General features: G+C 37.3%; 1 protein-coding gene across 3 annotated transcripts in view; it reads right to left on the reverse strand.

Moving 5' to 3' along the window:
* Positions 1 to 12,829, reverse strand: part of FUT8 (fucosyltransferase 8) — a 128,525-nt gene that overhangs the window by 31,579 nt on the left and 84,117 nt on the right. For all 3 annotated transcript variants that reach the window (XM_065839813.2, XM_071809116.1, XM_071809117.1), the window contains one exon: positions 7,043 to 7,280. In XM_065839813.2, coding sequence (XP_065695885.1) covers positions 7,043 to 7,280 — 238 coding nt within the window. The remainder of the gene's footprint in view (positions 1 to 7,042; positions 7,281 to 12,829) is intronic.

A 12,829-nucleotide genomic window follows, 5' to 3' on the forward strand; every position in this document is an offset into this window, starting at 1 on the left:
GCCACCCCAGTGCCAGGCTGCAGAGTACCAGACAGCAGCAGTGAGCACACCCATGGAATACACATCCAGATAGAGGAACTCCTCTGCTTAGTGAGAGTGCTCCAGGAGGATGTGGGTAGGTTTAGGAGCATCAGAGAGTATGAGAGAGAGAGACTACTAGGATCCCACCCTACCTTCCCAGAGACAGGCTCAACAGGTGGATCGGACACATGATATGGAGGATTCCCTATCCTCATTCCACTTGGCTGAACATAGCGACTTAAGGGACAGGGGGCAATGGCGACAAGTTCCTGCTGAGCACAGCAGGCATATCTTCTCTGCAACTACCCCACCTGCACAGGTGCCCCTACCTAATAGATTTGAGGCTCTACAAGAGGAAGCAAACAAGGATGATGGTTCACTCAGCTTGGAGGTGCCATTGAGGTTAAGTCGGCTTAGGCCTTGTGTCAAAACTAGTTCCACAAACAGGTCTCTGTCATAGGAGGCTGCCTTCTGAAGGGAACAGACGACTCAAAATGCAGACCGGACCAACTTCTTAAGGAAGTCTGCTGCCTCCCCAGGGCCTGGATTAAAGATAGGAAGAGAAAACTTCCTAGTACAGCCCTCAGATTATTATCCATTATTCATTTTTAAGGTAGGCAGAGATCAAGTTGCAACAAGAAGTCCAAGGGAAATCAAGGAGAGGCTTCAGGGCCTTGGGAGGACTGGTTAAGGGATCAGGAGCACAAGTGACATTCTCCTCTATCCTTCCAATTGCAGGAAAAGATGAGGGGAAAAAACAGAAAGACCCAACAGATGAATACCTGGCTCCAAACCTGGTGTCACCAGCAGAATTTGAGGTTTTTTGATCACGGGTCAGTTTACATGACACTAGGCCTGCCAGCGACAAACAAGTTACACCTGTCTCAAAGGGGAAAAAGGATCGTTACACAGGAATTAGCGGGACTCATTGAAAGAGTTTTAAACTAGATTTGAAAGGGAAAAGGGATAAAACTAGGCTCACTAGAGGTAAACCTAGGGGCAGCATGCTAGTGTTTGAAGGATGGCATGCTAGCCAGGCCCTTCGGTCTGCCCTCTCAGTGGAGATAGGGGATGGAAAGCCATGTGGCAGCAAAGACACAAGGGTTATTGATGCATTAGAAACCACGGAAATGCCTGAGAATGGCCACAAAGGAATTAAAGCTTCTCTCCACAGAAAGGTGGCAGAATAAATAGCCCAGCTGAAGTGCATCTATACCAATGCAAGCAGGATTGGCAAAAAACAGGAGGAGCTGGAAACCATTGTGCAGCAGAAAAACTATGATACAGCTGCCATCATAGAAACATGGTGGAATGACTCCCACAACTGGAGTGCTGCATTGGATGGCTATAAACAGTTCAGAAGGTAATAAGCAAGGAAGGAGATGAGGTGGGGTAGCCTTGTATGTCAGGGAGTGTTTTGATTGTCTAGAGCTTGATGAGGGTGACAATAGGGTCAAGAGTTTACGGATAAGAATCGAGGTGAAGGGCAACAACCCAGGTATCCTGGTGGGAGTCTGTTACAGACCACCCAACCAAGATGAAGAGGTAGCCAAAATACTCTGCAGGCAGCTGGGAGAAGTCTCACGATAGCTAGCCCTTGTTCTCAAGAGGGACCTCAACTTACCAGATGTCTGCTGGAAGTACAACACAGCAGAGAGGAAACAGTCTAGGAGGTATGGAAGACAACTTCCCTGACACAACTGGTCAGTGAGCCAACTAGGGAAGGTGCCCCATTGGACCTATTGCTTGTGAACAGCAAAGGACTTGTGGGCAATGTGATGGTCGGAGGTCGCCTCAGCTACAACGTTCATTTACTGATCGGGTCTTCTATACTTGGAGGAGTAAGTGTTCAGCAGAACTGCTACCTTGGACTTCCAAAGAACAGACTTTGACCTGTTTAGGACGCTGGTTGACAGAGTCCCTTGGGAGGCAGCTCAGAAGGGCAAAGGAGTCCAGGAAGGCTTCAAGAAGGAAATCTTACAGGTGCACGAGCAGGCTGTTCCCATGTGCCAAAAGAGGAGCTGGTGGAGAAGACCACTGAACAGAGAGCTGCAGCTGGAACTCCTTAAAAAAAAGAGTTTATGACCTTTGGAGGACAGGGAAGGAAACTCAGGAGGACCCTGTGAGGTTATGCAGGGAGGAAATTAGAAGGGCCAAAGCCCTGGCTATTGTAGTAAAAGACAATTAAAAATATTTCTATAAATACATTAACAACAAAAGGAGAGCTAAGGAGAATCTCCATCTTTTATTGGATGCAGGGGGAAACACAGTGAGAAAGGACAAGGAAAAAGATGAGGTACTTGATCTAGATGTAAAAACTAATTTGTAAAAAAACAGCCTCTCGGGAACTAAAGGAAACATTATCTGTACTTCCATCAGCAAGAGCCCATATTTCAGGCAATCATGATCTATTTTAACAGATTTTCATGAAAATATATAGTCTTTTTAAGCCACGTGTGCATAAATGCTCCACAACACCGGTTTACAGCTTATTTTGCTAAATGCAAGGCTCACAAAACTGCGTGCAACTAAATCGTGTGGTCACATAAAGAGGTCTGCCCAGAACCATGCCCAGATGGCAGTTTCAGTTGCTAACTTTGCCAAACATGAATAAAACTTTAGTTGAGGTTTTCAATGTCAGATTTCCATTTTGACTTATTTTTAGAAAATATTCAACCATTTCTAAGAAATAATTTTTGGAAAAAAATATTCTTTCACAAAATCTGCTTGAATTTTCCAATAAAAGTTTGCAGCATCCTGAAGCTTTGATGAAGAGACATTATTTCAATGTGCAAATATTGATAAATTGCATAAGCATGCAAGTATGTTTACGGATCAATCTGTAAACTGAATTTTGTAAATCTGAAAAAGTTAATTTGAGATCTCTTAGATGTCAATAGTTAAAATCTTCAAGATTCCATATGCACAGGATATGCAGTCTCCTATTGAGAATACTGAAGATTTTGATACGTTCTGACTATCAACCACATGGAGAAAGATGCAAGATTCACCTGCAGGTATGAGGATTCATATGTACAACCAAAGCAGGAGGAACTGACCCTTCGTGGGAATTTCTCTTTGACACAGCTTAGCCCTTACTTGTCTGCTGTTCCTGTACTTTCACCCTCTTCTATAACAGCTGGTTCTGGATAGTGCCAGTTCATTACGAAAAAAAATCAACTTATTATTAGTTATAATCAACACTTCCTACAGTTAAACTCATTTACTATCTTTGTCCAGAACACATGGTTTATAGGGCAGGAGGACATCTACTCCAAATCTGTGCTCAAAGCAGGCTCATCCATGAGATCAGAACAGGTTGCTCAGGGCTTCAGCCAGACAGATCTTGAAACCCCCAAAGATGGAGACTGCACAACCTCTCCAAGGAACTATGTTCATGATCAAAAAGCTTTGCTTTTAATCAGCATTGTTCTTGTTGTGGTATCTAAAATCAGGACTTGGAAATGCTCTTTAGTGCCAACAGAAGACAAAATATTAGCTTACTGAACTAGAGATGTGTGCTTGCTTTGGAAAGGCAAGTACTGTTTCTGCATTTTATCCTAAACTCCAGCTCCCTGTAACATTTACGCTGCCCTGCCTTCCTCAGAATTCAGCAAGGTACCTGAACCTTCTAAAAAGACTACAAACAGCTGAGGAATACTTTGAAGTAGAAAAATATTTGTAAAACCTTTTCCACAGTGTGTTGTGGTTTAACCTGAGCTAGCAAAACAACCAAGATAGCCAGTCACTCATCCCTTTCCCGTGGCCCCCAACAGGGGAGAGAATCAAAAGGGAATGGGGGAAACTTGGATTGAGATAAACACAGTTTAAAAACAAAATACTAATACACTACTAGTAAATATATATATAAAAGAGAAATAAAAGATACTCAGGGTAATTCCTTACAAGCTCTGTCCACAACTGAGCAGCCAGTCCCAGCAAGCCACACCTGGTCCTAAAGCTGATCCCAGAGAGAGAAAAGAGGAAAAAGGCAGAAGAGCCCAGAGGCCTCTGCAAAATGGCAAAAGGCTGGGCTAAACATCACAACCGAACTTCCTGGCTACCCCAAGAGAGAGAAAGGGAAGAACCAGAGAGATCAGAAGAGCCAAAACCGGAAGCATGACGCTAATGGGATGTAATACTCTTACTGATCAGTCTGGATGTCAGTCAAGGTCTGTCCCATCTCTGCCCCGCCTTCCTCGACAGCTGGAAGCATCGCACTCAGAATGTCCTTGGCTCTCAAACCAGAGCAATTAAAAACATTAGCTCTGTGTTTGGGTGTTATCTGCTTGTTCTCAAACTAAGTCAAAACAATGAGTGTGCTAGCTATGAAAAAGAAAGGTTTCTAACTGCGCGAAGAAAATTAACCCATTTTCAGTCAAACCAGCACACAGAGACAACAGTGGAAAGTACGAGATCTCATCGACACTTCAACATATACAATGTGTTAGATCAAGGAAACTTTTGTGAAGTTTAATTTTTGTTATGACTGGATTCAAATAGGCCTGGGGTTGAGTTGCCCATTGCATAGACAATTCTCCTTCCTCTACATATTCTCAAAGGCACACTTCCTCACTAAACTGCTAATGAGCCAGATAACAAAGATCTTCAAGAACTATTGGATCCAATATTAATAAAAAATGTTACTGATTCTCTAGAAAAAAAAAAAATACACATGAAACAAACAGAACAACACACTGCTCTCAGAAACAAACTACAGCATACAATGCAACTCCCATGAATTTTCAGTAGGAAGTAAAATAACTATAAATTAGTACAATTGTTGAAGATACTGACAATTCCACTATATGTAACTAGAAATCCTTGAAAGGTATCAGTTCTGCCTATAATAGGCTTGAGGACACAAATAATTTTAGAAACTATGAGAGGCACAATCACTATGGAATGACAAGTGAAACCTGAGACACTTGTCGGAACAGATAATTTTTCCCTGTCTGGAAGTGCCTATGACACTGGCCACATGTTCCAACATTTCAAAGACAGAAAGACAGATGAAGTGAAAGAAGGAAGGAATTCCTACTTTTTATTTTTTTCCATCTCTGTATTGCTGTTAATTTCCAAGTCCAGTGACTAGTTCAAAGTTCTACTGAAACACAGGATAACCCTGTACCTGTCAGAAATGTTTGAAGGGGAATGTTTCTTGTGGCTCTAGTGTACAATGTACAGCCTCTGATGACTTGGAGATCTGTCCATTCTTGCCTGCATGTAACTTTACACACCATTCAAAATCTGTGTATCAGGGATAGGCAACAGAAGAGAAAGAATGAAGATGGTGCAGAGGAAAATAGTTTCTGTCAACCCAGAACTGAAAAGCTCTGCTTGCTGTCCAAACAGGCAAACTGTATATTGTCTCTATAGCACTGGGATAGTACTGGTCTGCAAAAGTCATGCTGTAGCTCTTGTAGTTCTAAAGAGAAAACTGCATGTTAAAGTAACACCTCATCAGTGCACTATCTCTTACTGATGAGTGTAGTTTACACAATCATCTACTGAAAATCTCTACACAATTTTTAAATGTCCCAATGAAATCCAAGTCACAACTGTTGTTGCCAAATACATGCTACAGGACATACTGGAGAGAAATTCTTGAGTCTATTCTTGAGTCCGTAGGCACATCTAACATAAATAATGAAAGTATTAGTCCTTTTTATCTGTCCTTAAGCACAGAGCTACTGAGCCAAAATTCCTTTCTGGGATAAGATTAACATGCCACATGCTAACAATCAAAATTCACATCAGTGCTGATAAATAAAACAGATATAGCCTGAAAAGTGCTACAATATCTTCTTTAATGTTTCCCACTCTAAATTGTTTTTGCCCATAGCTTAGCACATTCTCCACCAACTGTTAGCTTATCTACTCATTCAATAATTATATGTACTGTAATTGTCAATAACACGAAGTATTTCCATCTCTCTCTAACCCAAGTGTTTAATTATGGGTTTTTTTACAAAAATCTCCTTTTATCAATGAAGACATCTCACTAAATTTACCTAGTCATGGGTCAGTTGTAATCTTTTTGATCAATTGTGTCTTCCCTGCATTTCTTGTAACATTTATAAACTCCCACTGTTATACCAGTTACAGACTTAGAAAAAATAAGTACACCTAACAAAAGAGGAAGAGTCAATAAAATGTATGTTTTGAACAGCTGACAACTGTTCACACAAAAACTGCCTGTACAGAAACTTAATTTTTAAAAAATATTCCTAATATTTATCATAAATTGAGAGCAAAAAGTTAGCATACTGACAGCCATCTCCAGTGGTGCTGTATACCTACTCAATTTTAACAAATACCTGAAAAAAAATTCAAATACATAGAAAAAAATATAAAACCGTGGATGTGTTAATAACGCTTTGAGATGTTTACTGTGTGAATTCCATTAAAATTAATGCTGTTTACTTTGAGACAAACAAAATTATCCGATCCTCCAAACATGAATGCTTATCCAGTTATTCTAGCAAAATTTTTTGACCTAGTATAAGAATGCATCAACTTACTGGCCTATAACATTGCCACTGTTTTTACAACCTGAATTCTGAGTCAGTTCAGTTTACATTAAAAGTTATTTCATTATTTTGTTGGTGTGTGAATGACTATTGGATACCATTTGCTATGTATTTCTTTTGCTTTATATTTGAAACATGTTATATTATTTTAAAATTTACCAACAACAGCCTCTATTTAATATTCTCTTCCTGTAAAAACCAGATTCATATCTGGCACATAAAATAGTGGCAGACTGCTGAAGTATTATAATTTAAATCTGAAATTCAAAAATTTTGTATTAAAAAATCTCTGTCAAAACAGAGATCTCTTAATTAGGATGATATTTTTTCAATACAATGCAAAAATAGTATTTAAAAGATGCTTACGTATACAATTGCAGTCATAGCTATTACACTCCACATCACATTAAAGAAAGAGGTATCAAAACAGTTCTACATGTATGAATCAGAAAAAAAGAGGAGAAAATTTTTGAGTTAATAAGTCTTACCTGACCAGTGCCCAGTGGTGGTACCTGATCTGTCAGTACATGTCTCGCTTACAGGCCTAAACACAGTTTCCCAGCCACCGGTAGCATAGCGCCAATTCTGAGACTCTAAAATGAGGGTTCGCTGAGTGCCGTAAGCAATCATGAAGCAGTAAACTACATGATGAAGCTGACAACCATAGCCACAGCCTTTGTTGATATTACAGACGAGTTTCTTAGCTTTGCTGCAATCCTTTGGGTTCTGTAAGTGTGGATGAAAAAGAGAAGCTGAAGATATACACAAAGGCATACTTTTTTCCGAAAAACTGACAAATGTCATAAATCACACAAGGCATCCTGCTATAATACATTTCCTATTAAAATGGATGAGTAAGCTTCAGCTTCATGAAAATTTTATGTGAATTCTTCACTGTGAACACAAACGGCTATAGAACACACTTCACGACCCTAATGTAAAACAGAATACCTTCAAGATTTTACATTACTTTCTCATTTGTAAATCTGTCAGAATAAGCTAACATGCGGACTCAGAGTTCACATTTCATCAACATGATTTTCAATGTTGGAATGCATTTCCCCTTGGCATGTTTCCAAGTTTGTTAGTTCTCTTTCAATGAACACACATGTCATCCAACAAAAGAAAATCTCCACCTGTCTACAGGACACAGAATAAATCAAACACATATTAATGGACTGCTTCCCGGACTAACTGACCACATACCAAATACAGAATATAAAACACATACCTGAGCAGACTGATAAATGATAGTATTTTAAGCTGCATGCACTCTCAATAAAATAATATACTACAGTTCCACAGTCCAATTAAAAAAAAAAAAAAAAAAAAAAAGAAAAACACAAAGCAGGCAAATGTCTAGATTATGTGAATTCTATGTTCAAAAGTGCCAACTGAAAAATATGTTTAGGTATGTGGACAATATAACAAAATAATCTACAGAAGGTTTTCTTTCTGTAAATGATAGTACTTTGCTGTACACATTCACGCTTGCATGTCTCTAGACATACTTCTGTATTTCAAAAAGGTTTTTTAAAAAGTTAGTTTTCAGTTAAGATGCAAGAAGACTGATATTTGAGCATCAATATAAATTCTGTTCCTCTCACACCTAAGCAACTTTAAATAACATCTTCTGTAAATTTGCAACAAATCAGATCTTTCCAAAACCCAACAGTCACTGGCTGGACAACTGAGATCTCTCCATCACGTGATCTTAAGATACTCTGAATATTCTGAGCCCTAAAATACTTAATAAAAAAAAATTAATTTGTGCATTCAGTTGTTCCTCAATTCTGAGGAAAAAAGAAAAAAAAATTGAAAAAAAATTTAAAAGTGTTACTGCAGTATTTATTTTATTTAGGGTAAAAATATTTGACTCTAAGACTAACTAGCAATGAAAAACAACAAATTAAATAAAACTTCTCTTCTTCATTTTTTTTTCTTGACCAGTACTCTTGCTGTCACAAATCTAATGGATAACTTCAGAATAAACCTAACAGGTATCTTTGAGACTATAAAAAATCTGGTTCCCACAGTCTTTTAGGAGAGAAAGAAGGTTTTTCTAGTATTGTGTGCAAGTCCACAAATAAATAATTCCACAAGAAAATCTCCTCCCTAAATATACAGGCATACTTACACCACACAATGAAGTGCAATGGTAGTAGGTGGAAGTAGAATTTTTTGCTGTTAACTGTTACTTTGTAAAAACTACCTATGCTCAAACAACAAAGACAACAGTGTATAATTTTGTTGCTTTTTTTTTTTAGGTGAAATATTAGGCTAAGAAACAAATACAAGAAGCTTGTTTCTGTCATTTAGAGAATTGTGAGAAGCAGACATTAGTGTTCAGTTGTAGAAGATGAAAATTTGTATTTTGTATTTATCTGTTTTACTTCTATTTTTGAAAGATGTTTTAACTGCTAGTTAATAATAATTTATACTTTATATAAAGTATCTCACAAGGGTTTTAATGACATTGTGTAACATAGTATAACAACATTGTAAAAAGAACTATTATGGCCAAAAGTAAACCATTAGCAAAATGTATTTATCAAAAAGTAGGACACACAAGTCTCTCATAAGACATATTTTAGTTTAGACAGAATTCTATTTATTTTTAAAATGAATTAATAATTTTGCAAAATATTTTTGTTTAAACATTTAAAAAAATACTTATTTTAAAGAAAGCACACAAAAAGGAACAATACAGACATTAGAGATGTTGACAGGGCCATAAAGCATGGTAAGACTGTCTTTACATTTTTTTCCACATAGAAAAAAATTCTTATTGAAACTAACTTTTTTGAAACAATTCTGAAAGCAAAAATCTCTGAGAAATTTTAGAAAACACCAACAGATAATGTTTCTACATTTTCTATTATATTCAAATACCTGTGCCCTCTTGAAAATGAAACCATTTAATTTATGACATATTTGAAGTTGTTTAAACTTCAATAAGGTGTGCCCTTCTAATTTTTTGTGTGCAAATGCAAGTTTCTTACAATAGCTTATTAAAAATATTATGGAAATCAAGTATGAATCACATAAGAAACAGTTCGATACTATGACTGCTTACCAATGCTAATATAATGCACTTACTTGGGTTCTAACATCACTTGGAGACTTGAGTAGAAAGTATATATAGTAATACTAGTTTGTGACTTTAACAGAAAGCTAGTTAAACTACTTTCTTTATGACTGTGTTTTTTTCAAATTGTTTTAAGAAAAGGCACTATTTGAGGTTAAATTATTTATTGAGAAATAATATTTATTGAGAAAAAAAAAAGTACGAGATACTTAGACATATTGCCGTTTCAACTGAGAATTCCTGAAAAAGGTGGAATTAATAACCATCAAGGAGGAAGAAAAATTACAATCACATTACATGCATCAGAATACGTGTGTTCATAAGCCAAATCTGCCAACCAAAGCAACCCATAAAAGTATTGAGTTAATAGAGGATAGTAACAGTCAATTTCAAATCCAGTGAAGACTGATAAAAGGTTTTTCATCCTGGTATAAAGTCACAGAAAGAGATTATAAATCTCTGATTTGAATAAGCAGTGCATACTCTGTTTTTATCCCTAACCACACTGCTCATCACAGACTCTTAGATCTAATTGAGTTGTCTACATAATCAAGAGAGGGATGGAATGGACCCATGGGATTGTCAAGTCCTGTAATGTAACAGCCATACAACTGCATTAAAAACAAACAAACAAACAAACAAAAACCCAACACCAAATCCGACATCGAACCCAAAAAACAGATCAGGTTGCTCAGGGCCCCATCCAGCCTGGCCTTGAATGTTTCCAGGGATGGGGCATCTACCATCTCTCTGGGCAACCCGTGCCAGTGTTTCACCACCCTCATTTTAAAAAATTCTTTCCTCATGTCTAGCATGAATCTCCCCTCTTTTAGTTTAAAACTATTATCCCCTGCCCTGTTGCAACAGGCCCCACTAAGAAGTCTGTCCCCATCTTTCTTATAGGCCCCCCTTAAATACTGAAAGGCCACAATAAGGTCTCCCCAGAGCCTCCTCTTCTCCAGGCCGAACAATCGACTTCCATGAACAGTGCAAGCAAAAATAGTAGCAAACTTCCAGAACTGTAAAAAGGTTAAAATCATGTATTTCTATGGACAAGAATGTTACATGTCACCTAAAAGAGAAGTGGATTTTCATTACTGGGAAAATGGATTTGACGGTCTTTCATCATCAACAAGATGGGCATATGCTGTTGCTCTCACAAAATTCAAGGTTTCCACTAAATTGACACAGTTAAACTCTCAAACAAAGGCAATATGCCATTCCTTCCTACTTCTAAGCACTGGCAGATTCCAGTTCCTTCTTCCCTTAAGAAGTTTTACCACCCTTTAGGCTCCAAATGACCTCTCCTGCCTAGGTTACAAGGAGAACAGTATATCCAGTTTTTCTCGAAAGAAAAATATCTCCCTAATTCTTCTGTCATACTTGTCAACCTTTGTAATGAGGTACACAGGCCATATGAGTGTAGCAGAGTTACTGAAGTCTGTCTGACATCTCCTTTACTAATGGAACTGAGAAATCACCTTTTACATTGCAGACCTACAAAACTACATTAGTAATGAAATACTAGTGTTATATCTTGGATTTAACTAACATTCATCGCTCTGCCTGTTTGAAGGAATATCCTTGAATGGCTTCTTTTGAATAACTGACTTCGGTATCTACTTCATCTTCGTAAGACTTATTTAAAATTGTTCTCCTGTATCCATTTAAGAGCTATTTTATCTGAGCCGTAGCAAACAGGAACCATTAGTCTTTAAATAAAATTATTATTATTTTGGTTCAAAGGAATGCTGCCACTATAAATCTTTACAAGATTATTAATGAGATTGAAGTAGATTCTGTGCTATTATGACTGACTGCCCCAAATATGTAATCCTTGTCAAATCCAACCTCAAATTTAATTCTGCAAAAGCAGCACAGTAGAAGTCTTGTACTGAAGTACGTCTTCTTTAGAAAAGACTAGACTGTCATTGCCTACTCAAGTTCCTCAGGGCACTCAAGATTTTGTAGACCTCTATGTATCACGCCCCTTTCTCAGCTCTGTTTGCAGACTGAAATCTTCATCTATTTAGTCTTTACTCTCAGAGATACTAGGTTCACGTATTTGATGATCCACACTACTTTCCTCTTCAAGTTTTCTAGTTTTATTATATCCTTTTTGACACTAAGGGACTAGAACTGCACAGTCTATCCCTGAGGCAGATGCATTGTTTAAATACTGTTGAGCACTGAAATATTTTCACAGAAGTATTGGTGGTAACTTCAAGATCTTGTTGCTCAACAGCATTAGTCAACTGTACATGTGTATGTATATTAAGTACTATCTTCTTCCACGTACATAATTCAAAATTCAGTGCAGATGACTGTAATCTACAAGTTTAATATCCAGTCAAAGATGACACAGCTGGAGAATGAGCTAATAGTGTAAAATTCTTCTGCAACTGCTAGTCTCAAGCTGTTTAGCATAAAGTTTGCAGAATACTGATTATTAAAGTATTAATGCCAGATATTTTAAATACATTGTTTGAAATGCAACAACTTTTTGGTCTTAATTTTCTATCTCTAACTAAAACAAAACAAACAAAAAGAGAGACTGAAATCCTGAGAAGAATTAAAATAAATCAGTATTATCTTGTAAAAAACTTGAAACTCTGGAAAAAGTTTAGAGGGGAAATTACAGCTATAGTGGGAAATACCCATTACTGAGCGGGTATTTATTTTTCACTTAAACAAGCAGCAATATGTTAAATGGAATCACCAGAAAGAATGGTGAGAACAGACCACATCTCTGTTCACATAATTCTACATATGAAACAAAAGAATCAAAAGGCCTAATGCTCTCTAGCACTTTATTTGTACCATGAGTTCATTTTTGTTTCCTGTTCCTATTGGGTGACTGAGTACTCTTGAGTAAAATGAAAACACACTCCACTAACTCCATAAACTGCTGAAAGATTAAGGAAATATTGTGATGTTTCATTATGTAATGTGTGGCTCCAAAATTACAGGTTGTGGTATTTTTAGGTCCAGTTTACTATCGTACAACAAAAGCAACAAAAAAAAAAGAAAATTCAAAGTGTTAGAAATATGATAATTTGAAACATATAGACATAGGCAAAATCAAACATGCCTGAGACTTATTCTAGCTGGCACAGAAATGACTACATCTATGATATCGAACTTCCTAAACCTCTTAAAAGAGAGTTAGCACACACACAGCAGATTT

Source organism: Patagioenas fasciata, chromosome 5 (genome assembly GCF_037038585.1).
Source record: "Patagioenas fasciata isolate bPatFas1 chromosome 5, bPatFas1.hap1, whole genome shotgun sequence".
In the NCBI taxonomy this organism is placed as follows: Eukaryota; Metazoa; Chordata; class Aves; order Columbiformes; family Columbidae; genus Patagioenas; species Patagioenas fasciata.